This window comes from Monodelphis domestica, chromosome 4 (assembly GCF_027887165.1).
Source record: "Monodelphis domestica isolate mMonDom1 chromosome 4, mMonDom1.pri, whole genome shotgun sequence".
In the NCBI taxonomy this organism is placed as follows: domain Eukaryota; kingdom Metazoa; phylum Chordata; class Mammalia; order Didelphimorphia; family Didelphidae; genus Monodelphis; species Monodelphis domestica.
This window is the reverse complement of record NC_077230.1, coordinates 90,507,637-90,520,287: the sequence shown is the minus strand read 5'-3', so window position 1 is coordinate 90,520,287 and position 12,651 is coordinate 90,507,637. Positions and strand designations below refer to the sequence as shown.

Below are 12,651 nucleotides of genomic sequence, written 5' to 3'. Positions count from 1 at the left end.
CCAAAAATGTTACAAGCCCTAAGGCAGGGAGCTGTGGGAGCCTGGATCCATGCTACCTTCTCAGAGAGGGGCCACACAATGCAGTTGAAGGGAAGGATAGCATTTGAGTTCCTGGTTAAATATTACCTAGAAACAAAACATCCTTTCCTTCCAAACAAGCCATGTTGGAGGGAATTGGCAGGGGAGAGTTTAGGCCCAGTGAACTTTAGCTCTCTTATGCAAGTTGGTAGCTAATTGCAGAGGGATGTCTGGGATGAAATATAACGGGACATTAAGGCCAATACTGTCTATCACTGTTTACAGAATACTTTACAAAGATCAGTCTTTGAAAAAGACAGAATAAAAAGCAAGTCAAGTCAACGTGGGGGCAAGGCCTGGAGCAAAAGGAGAAATAGTTTTGACTGGGAGCAGGGGAAATCAAGTATTACCTAGGTATTCTTGGGGGAATAATCCCTTTAGAAGGAAAAGGAGGAAACTATGCTGGGCAGAAAAACATTTGTGTTTTCCCTAAAAGATGGACCCCACTTAAACAAATGCAACTCCCTTAAAACAAGGTTGAATGGGGTGCTTCTACCTTGAGCAATGGAAAATGACACAGGTAAGCTTAAGTGCCAAGCAGAAGGATCAAAGCAAAGGTGGAACCCCCAAGAGATGGACATTTGTCTATAAGCCCAAGGTGGCAGCCCAGTGAAAGATTTTGGCCCTCCTAAGGCATGAAAACCCCAGGTAAGGTAGAGAGCCACCAAGCAGTCATGAAGGGAAGATGTCTGGGGAGCAGGGAGAACCAAGAACAATGGTGGAATGAGCAAACAAAATGATACATGGTGAAACAATGAAATGAAAGTAAAAGAAAACCAAACCAAAACAAAAGTTTAAATCCAATTCCAGAGGCCCCAAGGACCCAAAGCTTTTCACTCCCAGAGATCTGAGCTCTGGAAGTCTGTATCTGAACAGCAAAGAAGTAATGAGGCAACAGGAACATGAAACTGGTTAGCAGAAGAACTAGCAATGAGAAGAATGAGCCAAGTCATCCATAGGCTAAGTAGCAGTACTTGGACTCTCAGCCATCCTGAGGCAATGAGAAATTACTAAGTTACTCAATGGGGTGGCCACTTCTAAGAGGAACCCAAAAGGTAAACATTGACATATCTGCTATCACCAAGTCTTTGCTACTGAATGGGTTCATTAATTATGCAAAGCGAAGGTCCTTGGGGAGCGGGGAACTCTTCTTAAAAAAATATTTCATTTTTCCATCTTTGACCAACATCACTGTCCCAGAGCAACACCTGAATTAATTCTAGAAGGATCAGGTGTATTAATTATTTTGAAAATTAAAAAAAAGAATAATTATACTATGACTCACTATCATTTCTTCTATCTGCAAGCATATTTCAAATACAAATAATTGCAAAGAGGTATTATAATTTAACTTTGAGATTAAATTTTTGATTCTATAATTTCTAATTTATTTACTTTATGGATTTTTTAAAAATGCATCTAGCTTGGTTCTTTGAAGGATTCTTAAAATCTGGGCCTTTTATAAATGACCCTTTCCATCCCTCATTGCTCCCTTCCCAACCCAAGCAGGGCAACCAGAGTATGATTTGGGTATAGAATGATAGGACCTGCCCTGCATGGGGGAAGGGGTAGGTGGTTTATTATAATTAGAGTATACTTTCATCATTTGAAGATTAGCTCAAATATTTCACCTCACCAAAATGGAGGAAAATTCCTAGGCAAAAAATCACCTGATGACGTTTGGACCAGGAAACAGACCATCATGGACTAAAATCTATGTTGATGCCTCTAGGACTTGCAGGGCCATGCATATCCCAACCTGACTTTCCTTGGGCTTAATCCTTTAGAGCAATGGGTCAAACTCAAATAGAAACATCGACCACTAAACTATATATATAAGGATCCTTGTGGGCTGCATATTGACTAAGAAAACCACACGTGTTCATATATTTCTTTTTCGATTAATATGCCAATGCATTAAAATTAAATAGGAACTACATTTCAATCTTGTTTGAGTCACACTCAAACAGTGTTGTGGGCTGCATGTGGGCTGTATGTTTGATATCGCAGTTCATGAAAACACCTTTGAATTTCAGTTGCTGTTGCTGACAATTCCAGAAGCATCATTCTCGGGTGATTAGTCAAATATGAGGTTTATCTGAAGAGCCTGCATCATGGGATGACAGGTCAGTATTCTCTTATTGGGTTAGCCAAGAGAGAACCAAACCTATAACCCAATACAGGTGCAACCTGGAACCCATCATGGGCAGGACCTAGAATGATCATAGTTTACATTTGAAGAGGGATGAAAGTGGGGAAAGGATGATACAAGCAAACATCACAAAGGAGACCAAACACCTGCACCATCATGCATGGAGGTGGTCAAGAGAACCTACCATTTCATCCTGTGTGGGATCATTGTCGAAGATTTTCATTGGAGGAGGAAGTGGTGTGTGGGACTCTTCATCTGGCTCATCCTCACCCCAACTTTTCTTGCTCTTCTACAACCAAGAACATGCCATTAATCATAGAATCATAGCATCATGGATCTAGAGCTTAGTACATATTAAGTGCTTAATAAATGTTCTAACTTTCTCTCTAGAGCCTTGGGTGTTTGGAGGAGCATAAAGGCCACCTAGGATTTCTGCCACCTTGTTTTTATCAATGAGGAAATTGAACTTTGGGAAATTAGGTGGTTTTCCCAATATCACATAGGTAATAAGTACCAGAGGGACAACTTGAACTCAGGTTTTCTGACTCTACAACTCTTAGTCCTTCTGCTGTTCTATTATGCCTCCACTTTTATGTGAAGACACTATCTTTGGTTGGATAGATTTAAAAATAAAAGTATAAGACAAGGCTGGAGACTGGGGCACCACCTGTACTTATCCCACTTCTCTTCCTCTCCAAAAAGATGATAAATGGATACTCCATGCTATGGTAAATCTAACCAGTTATTTCAGCCTTAACCTCATGATTTGGAGCTTCTTAGATGTATTTCAGATGAGAAGTAAGCATCAGATTAATGTTCAATTTTAGTTCTAGCAAGTCTATCTAATCAGATATGAGTTAATACTAGATTCCTGTTTTGGTAAATTTTGAGTATAATGATCATGGCTGTGGAGAGGCTGAAAGAACTATGTTTCTTTATCCCAATGGAGAAGGTTACTGAGGAGGAGTTGAGACTAGCCAAGCACCATAAAAACCCATGAAAAGGGACAGTTAAGTGATTCAGTGTATAAAGAGCCAGGCCTAGAGATAAGAGATCCTGGACTTAAATCTGGCCTCAGACACTTCCTGGGCAAGTCACTTAACCCCAAATGCCTAGCCCTTATTGTTCTTATGCCTAAGAACCTATATTTAGTAGCAATTCTAAGAAGGAAGGAAAGGGTTAAAAAAAAAAGCACAAAAGTTTTATGGTACAATAGGCATGAAGACTCCACTATGAGGGACCTAAAATCACACCTTCCCCCCACTAGTGGGGTGCTTTCCTCTAGAGGACTCCAGGACCCATGGGGTAAGTACCTCATCAGCACTGTCCCCTTGTGGGGTGGTTTCGTCGCCAGTCTTGGGGGATCCCAGATCGAAACTTTTCCGTCCGTCCCGTACTTTCTTTTGCTTTTTGATGTTGCTCTCGGCTTTGCCGCTGTTGAGCCGGCGCACAGGACTGGTGAGCCATTTCTTAAGGGTGTTGGTGGAACGCTTGGGGCCTGGAGAGCTCTGGATGGAGTTCAGGGAGGACTGAGGTTGGAGATTGGCCACAGACTCTGACTTGCCTCCATTTTCACCAGAAGAGCCCGAGTAGGCATCTGCAGGGAGACAGAGGGGCACAAAAGAGGCAAACAAGGGTCAAGCGGACCAGCAGACCAGCAGACCTAGTTACAATCCCTGGAGCAGATGGAGCACATTCCCAAGATGCCTGACCACCAAGGAGGGTCCTTCCAGGGGATCAGACCACAGCTGCTTTCTGCCATTCTAGGAAGCTACAGACAGGACCAGCCTGTTGTGGTATACTGAAAAAACCCACTGGCTTTGGAGTTCAAATCCCAACAGTGCCACTTAGAGCCATGTGAAAACCATTTAACCATTTGTAATCTGGGAAAATCATTGAACCTCTCTAGACCTCAGTTTCTTCATTTGTAAAATGAGCCAGTTGTACTATATAGCCTCCAAGAATCCTTCCAACCCTAAAATCTAGGATAGTTACAATTTCTATCCTTGTCCCTTCCCATTCCTTTCCCAATTCCTTCAAAGGAACCCTTGATTTATTGTTTTCCAAGTAAAGTCTTACATAGTTTCAAATACCTGGGAAAGCATTAGTCTCTACCTCTAGATGTAGCAACAAATAGGTTATACTTTAGGGAGCAGTTAGATGGCTCAGTGTATTGAAAGTCGGGCTTAGAGATGGAGGGTTCTGGATTCAAATCTGGACTCAGATACTTCCAGCTATGTGACCCTGGACAAATCACTTGGCCCCCATTGCCTGGCCCTTAGCCCTGCCTTGGAACCAATACACAGTATTGATTCTCAGATGGAAGATTAGTTCATTTTAAAAATTATACTTTAGAACAAAGCAAATTATTATACTCAACTCTTTCATGGAAAGGAGTGGCATCACAGATAATTCTTAAATCATTTCTATTTTCTTAGGCCTGTATCATATGATTTGGGACTTCTCTTCCTAAAGATGCCAAATCTAAACTGAAATTAAAATGAGGTCCTATCCCTTGAGTTCACATCAACAATGCACAACAAGTGGTCTAGAACCCTGCTGAGATGCAAGGCAAAGCCATTTTGAGATTAAATGTTGGTTCTAGATAATCCTCAGGGAGATAGTCCTGAGTGGATTATGAAGTAAATCAGTTTGTTCCAGCTGAATTTGGGAATACACCTTTTATTTTCCAAAGATGCATGAGATAGTGGAGTGCTTTATAATCCTGTGGAAATCCTATAAACCCAGTGGACCATCATCAGGATACTAAGGTATCATAGAGCACCCTTATCCTTTAAAGCTAGCTTACCCTTCCCTCCCATAATGCTCCAGGTATGTTAATTATCCTATAACAAAGAACCTCCAAGGGGCCTGTGCCACTGGAGAGCAAAGCACTCTGGGGAGAAGCAAGGAATAAGAAGACTAGAAAGACAGACAGGGGTCAGGTTATGAAGGACTTTGAGTGACAACCAAGGACGCCATCTTTAATCTTAGAAGTGATAGGGGACCAATGGAGTTTACTGAGTAGGGGAGAGGCCCGATCAGATATGAGTTGTAGAAAGATTAATTTGATAGTTAATTTGATAGAAGACAGGCTTTAGTGGGGAAAGACTGGAGGCATAATGATGAATCAGTAGGCTATTGCAATGGTTCAAGCTTAAGGTGATGACCTGTACCAGAATGGTTGAAATGTCAGAAAGAGAACAGGTCTTATATGAGATAATGGTCTAAAGATAAAATCAACAGGACTTGGCAACAAATTGGCTATGGGAGGGGAGGGATGGCAGAATGAGGAGTTGGGGATGACATCTAGATTGTTAAGGAAGGTTATTTTTTCCTTTTTCTTAAAACTTGAACCAATATATTGGCTCCAAGGCAGAAGAGCAGTAAGGGGCCATGAGGGTTAAGTGACTTATTCAGGGTCACACAGCTAAGGAAGTGTCTGAGGCCAGATTTAAACCCAGGACCTCCCATCTCTGTGCCTGATTCTCAATCCACTGAACCACCTAGTTGCCTCCTGGGTTTCCTAATAATAATAAGGAAGACGCCAGTTTTGGTATGGAAATGGGAAGACTTGGGTTCAAATCTAGCCTAGACACTTCTTAGCTATGTGATGCTGGGCAAGTCACAACTCTAATTGCCCAGCTTTTACCACTCTTCTGCCTTGGAGCCAATCCTTACTATTGACTCTAAGACAGAAGATAAGGGTTTAAAAAAATAAAATAAAACAATAAGGGAAGTTTGGTGGGGTAGATGGTTAAGCAGGAAAGATAAGGAGATTGTTTTTGGCCATGTTGAGTCCAGGATGTCTATGGAGATATACTGTCTAAGATTTCAAATAGGTAGTTGGCTATGTCAGTATAGAAGGTGGCAGAGAGAGTACGGCTGGATAAGGAGGTCTGAGATATGAACCCATATTAGTTCAAAGACAGAAGGTAAGAGGTTTAAGAAAAAGACAAGAAAACCTTCCTCTGAATCACCCAAGCATAATGTAAATAGTAACTAAAATGCAAATCATAACTGACCAGTAAGATCCAGGACAATTCTGAGGGTCTCATGAGAAAGAACGCTATCCACATTCAGAGAAAGAACTGTGGGAGCAGAAACACAGAAGAAAAACAACTGCTTGATCACATGGTTTGATGGGGATATGACTGGGGATGTAGATTCTAAACGATCACTCTAGTGCAAATATCAATAATATGGAAATAGGTCTTGACCAATGACACATGTAAAACCCAGTGGAATTGTGTGTCAGCTATTGGGGGAGGAGGGGAGGGAAAGAGCATGAATCATGTAACCATGGGAAAATATGCTAAATTAATTAATTATATAAAAATTTTCAAATAAAAAGGTAACTGACCAGTAAGTATAGATAATAACTGCCAACCTGTGACCTGAGCCAGGGCATTGTTGTTAGAGGCTGCAGAGAGAGAGATGTGCTTGTGCCAGGCCTTGAAATATGGGCAAGGGTTTCTGAAGGCAAAGATGAGCAGGGAAGGCACATCAGGCAAGAGGAATGGTCTAAAGAAAGGCTCAAGAATCTGAAAGCCTACAGCAGAGATTGGAGGGGACAGCAAACAGTCTAATTTGACTAAAATAGAGGATTCTCATGGGGAAGAGAAGAGAAAGGAAATAAGGCTGGGAAAGTAGAGTGGGAACACAACATCGACATCCTTGGCCAAAGAGCTTGGACTTGACTTGGTAGGCAATGAGGATCTGGTGTCGCTTTTGGAGAAGAGTTCTGTTTAAGGGATGTTAAATGCCCACCAGCTGGTTTGGGGATGGACTGACCAGAAGGGATGAGGTGGGATGCAGGGCCATCAGTCGGGACTCTGCTAGAGTTGATCAATGTCTAGATCAGAGCATAGCCAGCAGGAAGGGGCAGATAGAAGAGACATTTCAAAGACAGAACCAATAACGCTTTGGGCACTGATTGAACCCGAGGACTTGTTTCTCTGGCCCTCTCGCTACTCCACTTGAATGCAGACATTGTGGTGGGTGAACACCTTTGCTGACCCTGCTCTGCCTCTCTGACAAGCCACAACTTTTGTCAGAATTGCCAGTCAACACTTCAAGAGAAAATATAAATAATATAAAGTGATTTCATCACCCCACCACCACCACCTCCTACTCCTCCCTGTCAAGTCAAAAGGGTTTGTTCACTCTAGGGTGCCAGGGCATTGTTGTAAACATCACCGGATTAGGCTTAAATCCTGACTCTGAGTCATCTCATCTCTCTGGGTGTGAATTTGCTCCTCTGCAAAATAAAGGAGTTAGCCTGGATGATTTCCAAGAAGTGACCGGCCCAGGGTCACCAAGCCAGTGACTGTCTTGGGCAGAATTTGAATGCTGGTGTTCTGGGCTCCAAGTTCATCATCTACCCACTCTGCCATCTAAAACATGGCTTTGATGACCTCCAGGGCCAAGACAGAACATGGTTTAGAAGTAACAGGAACCTTAGAGATGACAGGATTGAATGCCCTCCTTTTAAAAATGGGGAAACTGAGTCCTGCACAAGTGAAATGCCTTGTTCAAGGTGACCCAGGATGTTGCAGAGGTCCTTTAACTCTGCATCTAGCACTCTTTTCACTGTTCCACATTTGCTTTAATATGTCCTGAAATGACGACAGATACTTGGTTCACTGCCAAACCAAAGCAGCACCAAGTAACTAAATTTGAGTACTGTTAGCCATTCAGATGCTATCCCTGCTTTGGAGCAGGATCAACTTCAGAACATGGGCATTAAGAGACAGAGTAGGAGGAGGCTTGGTGGATCAGTGGGTTGAGAGCCAGGCCTAGAGATGGAAGGTCCTGGGTTCAAATCTGGCCTCAGGCACTTCCTAGCTATTGTAAACCTTAAAATTTCTTAGACTTATGAATGTTAGAAATTTCCCCACACTATGTGACCCTGAGCAAGTCACATAACACCAAATGCTTAGCCTTTCCTGCTCTCTGCCTTGGAACTGATACTTAACATTGAAGACAGAAACAAGAAGTTTAAAAAAAAAGGGGGGGAGGGCCTAGAGCTGAGTTTTCATACTTCTTTCTCAGGTGTCTAGAACGACCAAAATGGCACTCTGCTGAGTAAAACCAACATCCAAGAACGAATTGTCTCCGATGGTGTCCCTTTAAGGGAAGAGCTCAGGCCCTGTTTTGGAAAATTCCTCCCTGGCTTTGGTGTGTGTGTTGACATTATTTTCTGGCTATTTGGGGTGGGGAGAACTCCTGCTGTACGCAGGGCCAAGAGATAAACATCTCCACAGGACCGTTGTAGGAACCAGAGATTCTCTGCTATCTCCCTAATGATAATCTGCAGACACTTTCCATTCACCGACTGACCTCCTGGATGACCACGTGTCTCCCTGCAATCCCAGCCTCAAACACTCAGCTTTATCAGCACAGAGTTTCAGCAAAACCCAAGGTCTCAGCACTGTTAACTTTGTCCTGGGCTGATAAGCAATACTTTGGAGGTGCCATGCAAGCTCTCTGTTCCACGGGACATCACAGTCCGGGTGGAAGATTCAAGTCATTCAGGCACTCCTTGATTGCAGGACCCAATCCCACCCATACCCCACCCCCAGCTTTCTGCTTTCTCCTTTGCCCTATTTGTTTCCACTGAGACAATTTCTATGCAAAACTAACGGTACGGGAGCAGCGAGGTGGTGCAGTGGATAGAGCACCTAGCCTGGCCAATCTGGTCTCAGACACTTAACTAGCTGTGTGATCCTGGGCAAGTCACTTAACCCTGTTTGCCTCAATTTTCTCATCTGTAAAAATAATATGGAGAAGAAAATGCAAAATTAATGATGTGAACTCTGAGAGGGCCTTACTCCTATCCTTTCAAATGTGGAGACCTCAGATTTCAGGTTCTACTTTATGTATCACTGAGATCCTGTCACTTTCTGAGAGCACAAAGATCTGTCACCTTCTACTTGTGTGATCTTGGATGTACCGCTTCATTTCCGAGGCCTCGGTTTCCTCATCTATAAAACGAGGAAGTAGCTAGGTGGAATCTAAAGTCCTTCCCAGCTCAAACTTGGTGGTTCTAGGATACAATTGAAGCTTGATCATCTATCTGAGATTCCACGATTTGGAAGTCACCCAGTGAGGCTTAGTTTAGGAGAGTGCCCAAGCCATTGCAGATGTGAGTGTGCTCAAAACCCTCCAGAGGCTTGTTGCTTACGGGATAAACATCAGACAGGATGAAATACAAACTTATTCAATGGTTTGGAATATTAACTTCTTGGCCTGATGGTCAAGGTCAAGGTCTTCTACAATCTGGATCTATTTTATACTTTTTTTATCTTAATAAAGGTGAGGCACATTACTCACCTCCCCCACCCAAAGCCATGTTTCAACCAAGTGGATTAGCTATTCCCAAATCTCATCCAGCATTTTATTATTCTTGGGTATTCAAAAAGGCTGTCACTGTGCTTGGAGTGCATTCTAGTGTCACATCTCTACTTGATAAAATCTCTCTTTTTCCTTCAAGGTCATTTTAGGAGTTACATCTTCCATGAAGCTTTGCCTGATTTTTCCATCCCGCCATCACCATGTTTTTTTTGCTCTCCTTTCCCTTCCTTCCTTCCTCCCTCCCTCCCTTCTTCCCTTCCTCCTTTCCATCCTTCTCCTTCCTTCCTTCCTTCCTTCATTTTATCCATTATTCTTCCCCCTTCTTTTCCTTCTTCCCTCCATTCCTTCTTTCCCTGCTCTTCCTCTTTTCCCTTCTTCCTTTCTCTCCTTATCACACCCAACCTGGAAGAGCAGCAACCACTCAATGTTCCAAACCCAGAGCTAATTGGTACAGAAACTTGAGCCTGCTCCATTTTCTAAACTGGGCCAATTTGTCCCTCCTTAAGCAGTCTGGTTCCCCACCTCTCCCAATCTTGGGTTCACCAAATTAGGGCTAGATTTAATACAGATGCTCACTTGGCTTCATCCCAACTATAATTTAATATATTTGAACTCAAACCTCTATATCCCACAGTAGCAAGGAATACAGGTGTGCATTACCATGAATAGTCATCACAATGCTTCTTTAAAAACAACAACAAAACTATTACTTTCCATCTTAGAATCAACACTGTATATCGGTTCCAAGGCAGAAGAGTGTTGTGTAGTTAAGTGACTTGCCCAGGGTCACACAGCTAGGAAGTGTCAGATTTGAACCCAAGATTTCCTGTTTCTTAGCCTGGCTCTCAATCCACTGAACCATTCAGCTGCCCCCTACCATATCACTTTGAACACCTCCTTTGTCCATCCTGCCTTCCATCTTATAGATTATATATCTTATCCCCCATGAGATAGTCCTTGCTCCCAGGGAGCCTGCAGTACTGTTTTCCTTCTTTTTATCTTTCCCATGGTATGGTAGGCGTAGAATAATTAACTTGTTAAATGCAATTGCATAGCAGGCACTTAATGTTCTTGTTGGTGGATGTTCTTTGGAATGGAAAGGACTTTGTACATGGAGCAAACAGGGTTCTGTTAGTACTTTTTTCCTGCATTTGTACTTCCCGAGATTTAAAGGGACTTCAGGGATCATCTAGCCTAACCTCCTTCCCATTAGGAAGGGAGACACCCAAATCGTGTGATATCCGTCAGTCAACAAGCCTTTATTAAGTGTATGTACCAGGCTCTTGAATAAGTGCTGGGGGATACAATGGAAGGCAAAAACCAGGGTCTCTCAAGACACTTAAACTCTAACGGAGGAGACGGTCTGTAAATAATTAGGTTCCTATATAATATGTACTGAGGAGATGGAAGGGAATCAAAAAGATGGAGGCATTAGTAACTGGGAGAAAAGAGAAAGTTCTCCTGTAGAAGGTGAACTTTGATCTGAGCCTGGAAGCCTGGGAAACCAAGGAGTGGAAATCAGAGAACAGAGGGATATATGAATCTATGGATCTATGGATCTTCTCTATAAAAAGACACTGAGGTGGTCAGACCTGGAGATGGAAGATCCTGGGTTCAAATCTGACCTCAGACACTTCCTTGCTGGGTGACCCTGAGCAAGTCACTTGATCCCCCATTACCTAGCCCTTACTGCTCTTCTGCCTTAGAACCAATACACAGTAATGATTCTAAGATCCAAGGTAAGGATCTTTAAAGCAAACAAACAAAAGCCATTCAGCTCTTTTTTGAGTATTTCCTGACACTGTGAAGTGAGGAGGGGAGAGGAGGAAAGCACTCTTAAGTAAAAAAAGCAAATTAATGAAGATTCACAATTCACCAGAGACCAATGCTTGAGTATAAAGTTTCATAAACTGCTAAGTCATTAAATACACAAGATTTAATTAATGTACCTCATAAACCCTAATTACCAGACTATAATTCCTAAAACAGCCCATGAGATACACACATAACCATAGATGGTAGAGACAAATAGACGTTTATAGAATAAAGTATTCTAAATAATTCATTCGACATAAAGTTTTGGAATAATTACCTAAGAACAAGAAAAAGAATAGCTAACTTTTACGAGTGTCTTAAAGTTTACAAAGCACACTCTCTATATAAAATCTCATTTTCTAAGGAGAATAAAAAGTTGAATCAGGAGCAAAAATTGAAATTAAGGGCTCAGAAATTTAGAATTCCAAATATACCTTAAAAGTTTCTGGGCAGAGAATTGAGTCTTGGCTGTGAAAGATCTGTTACCGGACATGTAACCATCCAACTATTGTAATATTGTGTATCGTGTATTTAATTCTTTAACATGCCTTTATTCATATAGTCTAACAATGTAAGGAAATTGATCGGAAGACAACAAAAGTCAGAACAAAAATAAGATAATAAGTAACTGTGAGTCAAGGTCCTTTCTAGCTCTAAATTTAGGTTCCCATGATTCTAAGTAAGGAGATGGTTAAAAAAAAAAAAAGCATGTTGCTGAGTCCAAGTAACTAGTACTGGGTCAACTATATTTATGGGTCTGGCACATATAAAATGCTTAATAAATTTCATATCCTTGTTGTTGTTCAGTTTTTTCAGTCATGCCTGACTCTTTATAATCCCATTTGGGGTTTTCTTGGCAAAAATACTGGAGTGATTTGCCATTTCCTTCTCCAACTCAGTTTATAGCTGAAGAAACTGAGGCAGAGTTAGTGACTTGCACAGGGTCACTCAGCTAGTAAGTGTCTGTGTTCAGATCTGAACTCAGGAAGAGCAGTCTTCCTGATTCCAGACCAGGTACTCTATTCACTGCACCACCTAGTTGCCCTAAGAGCTGATTAATATAACCAGCAACCTTGGAAAGATGGTGAGAGTGGGAGAAATGCTATTAGCTTGGAGAACTGAAAGAAGAGGTCAGGAGAGGGAATGGGAAGGAAAAAGAGGAGGGGGGAAAGAGAAGGGGAGAAGTTGCCTGTGAACTTGACTTCATTTCCTGGGAAAATTCTAGGCCATACTATGAAATGGATGTTTTA

At 42.0% G+C, this 12,651-nt stretch overlaps 1 protein-coding gene across 8 annotated transcripts in view; it reads right to left on the bottom strand.

Annotated features, from left to right (window-relative positions):
• KALRN (kalirin RhoGEF kinase) overlaps window positions 1-12,651 on the bottom strand; it is a 1,009,634-nt gene that overhangs the window by 125,568 nt on the left and 871,415 nt on the right. For 6 of the 8 annotated variants that reach the window (XM_056793558.1, XM_056793560.1, XM_056793559.1 and 3 more), the window contains 2 exons: window positions 3,544-3,827; window positions 2,415-2,519 (listed from right to left, as the gene is read on the bottom strand). In XM_056793558.1, the coding sequence (XP_056649536.1) occupies window positions 2,415-2,519; window positions 3,544-3,827 (389 nt within the window). The remainder of the gene's footprint in view (window positions 1-2,414; window positions 2,520-3,543; window positions 3,828-12,651) is intronic. The other 2 variants (XM_056793566.1, XM_056793571.1) reach the window with 1 other exon arrangement.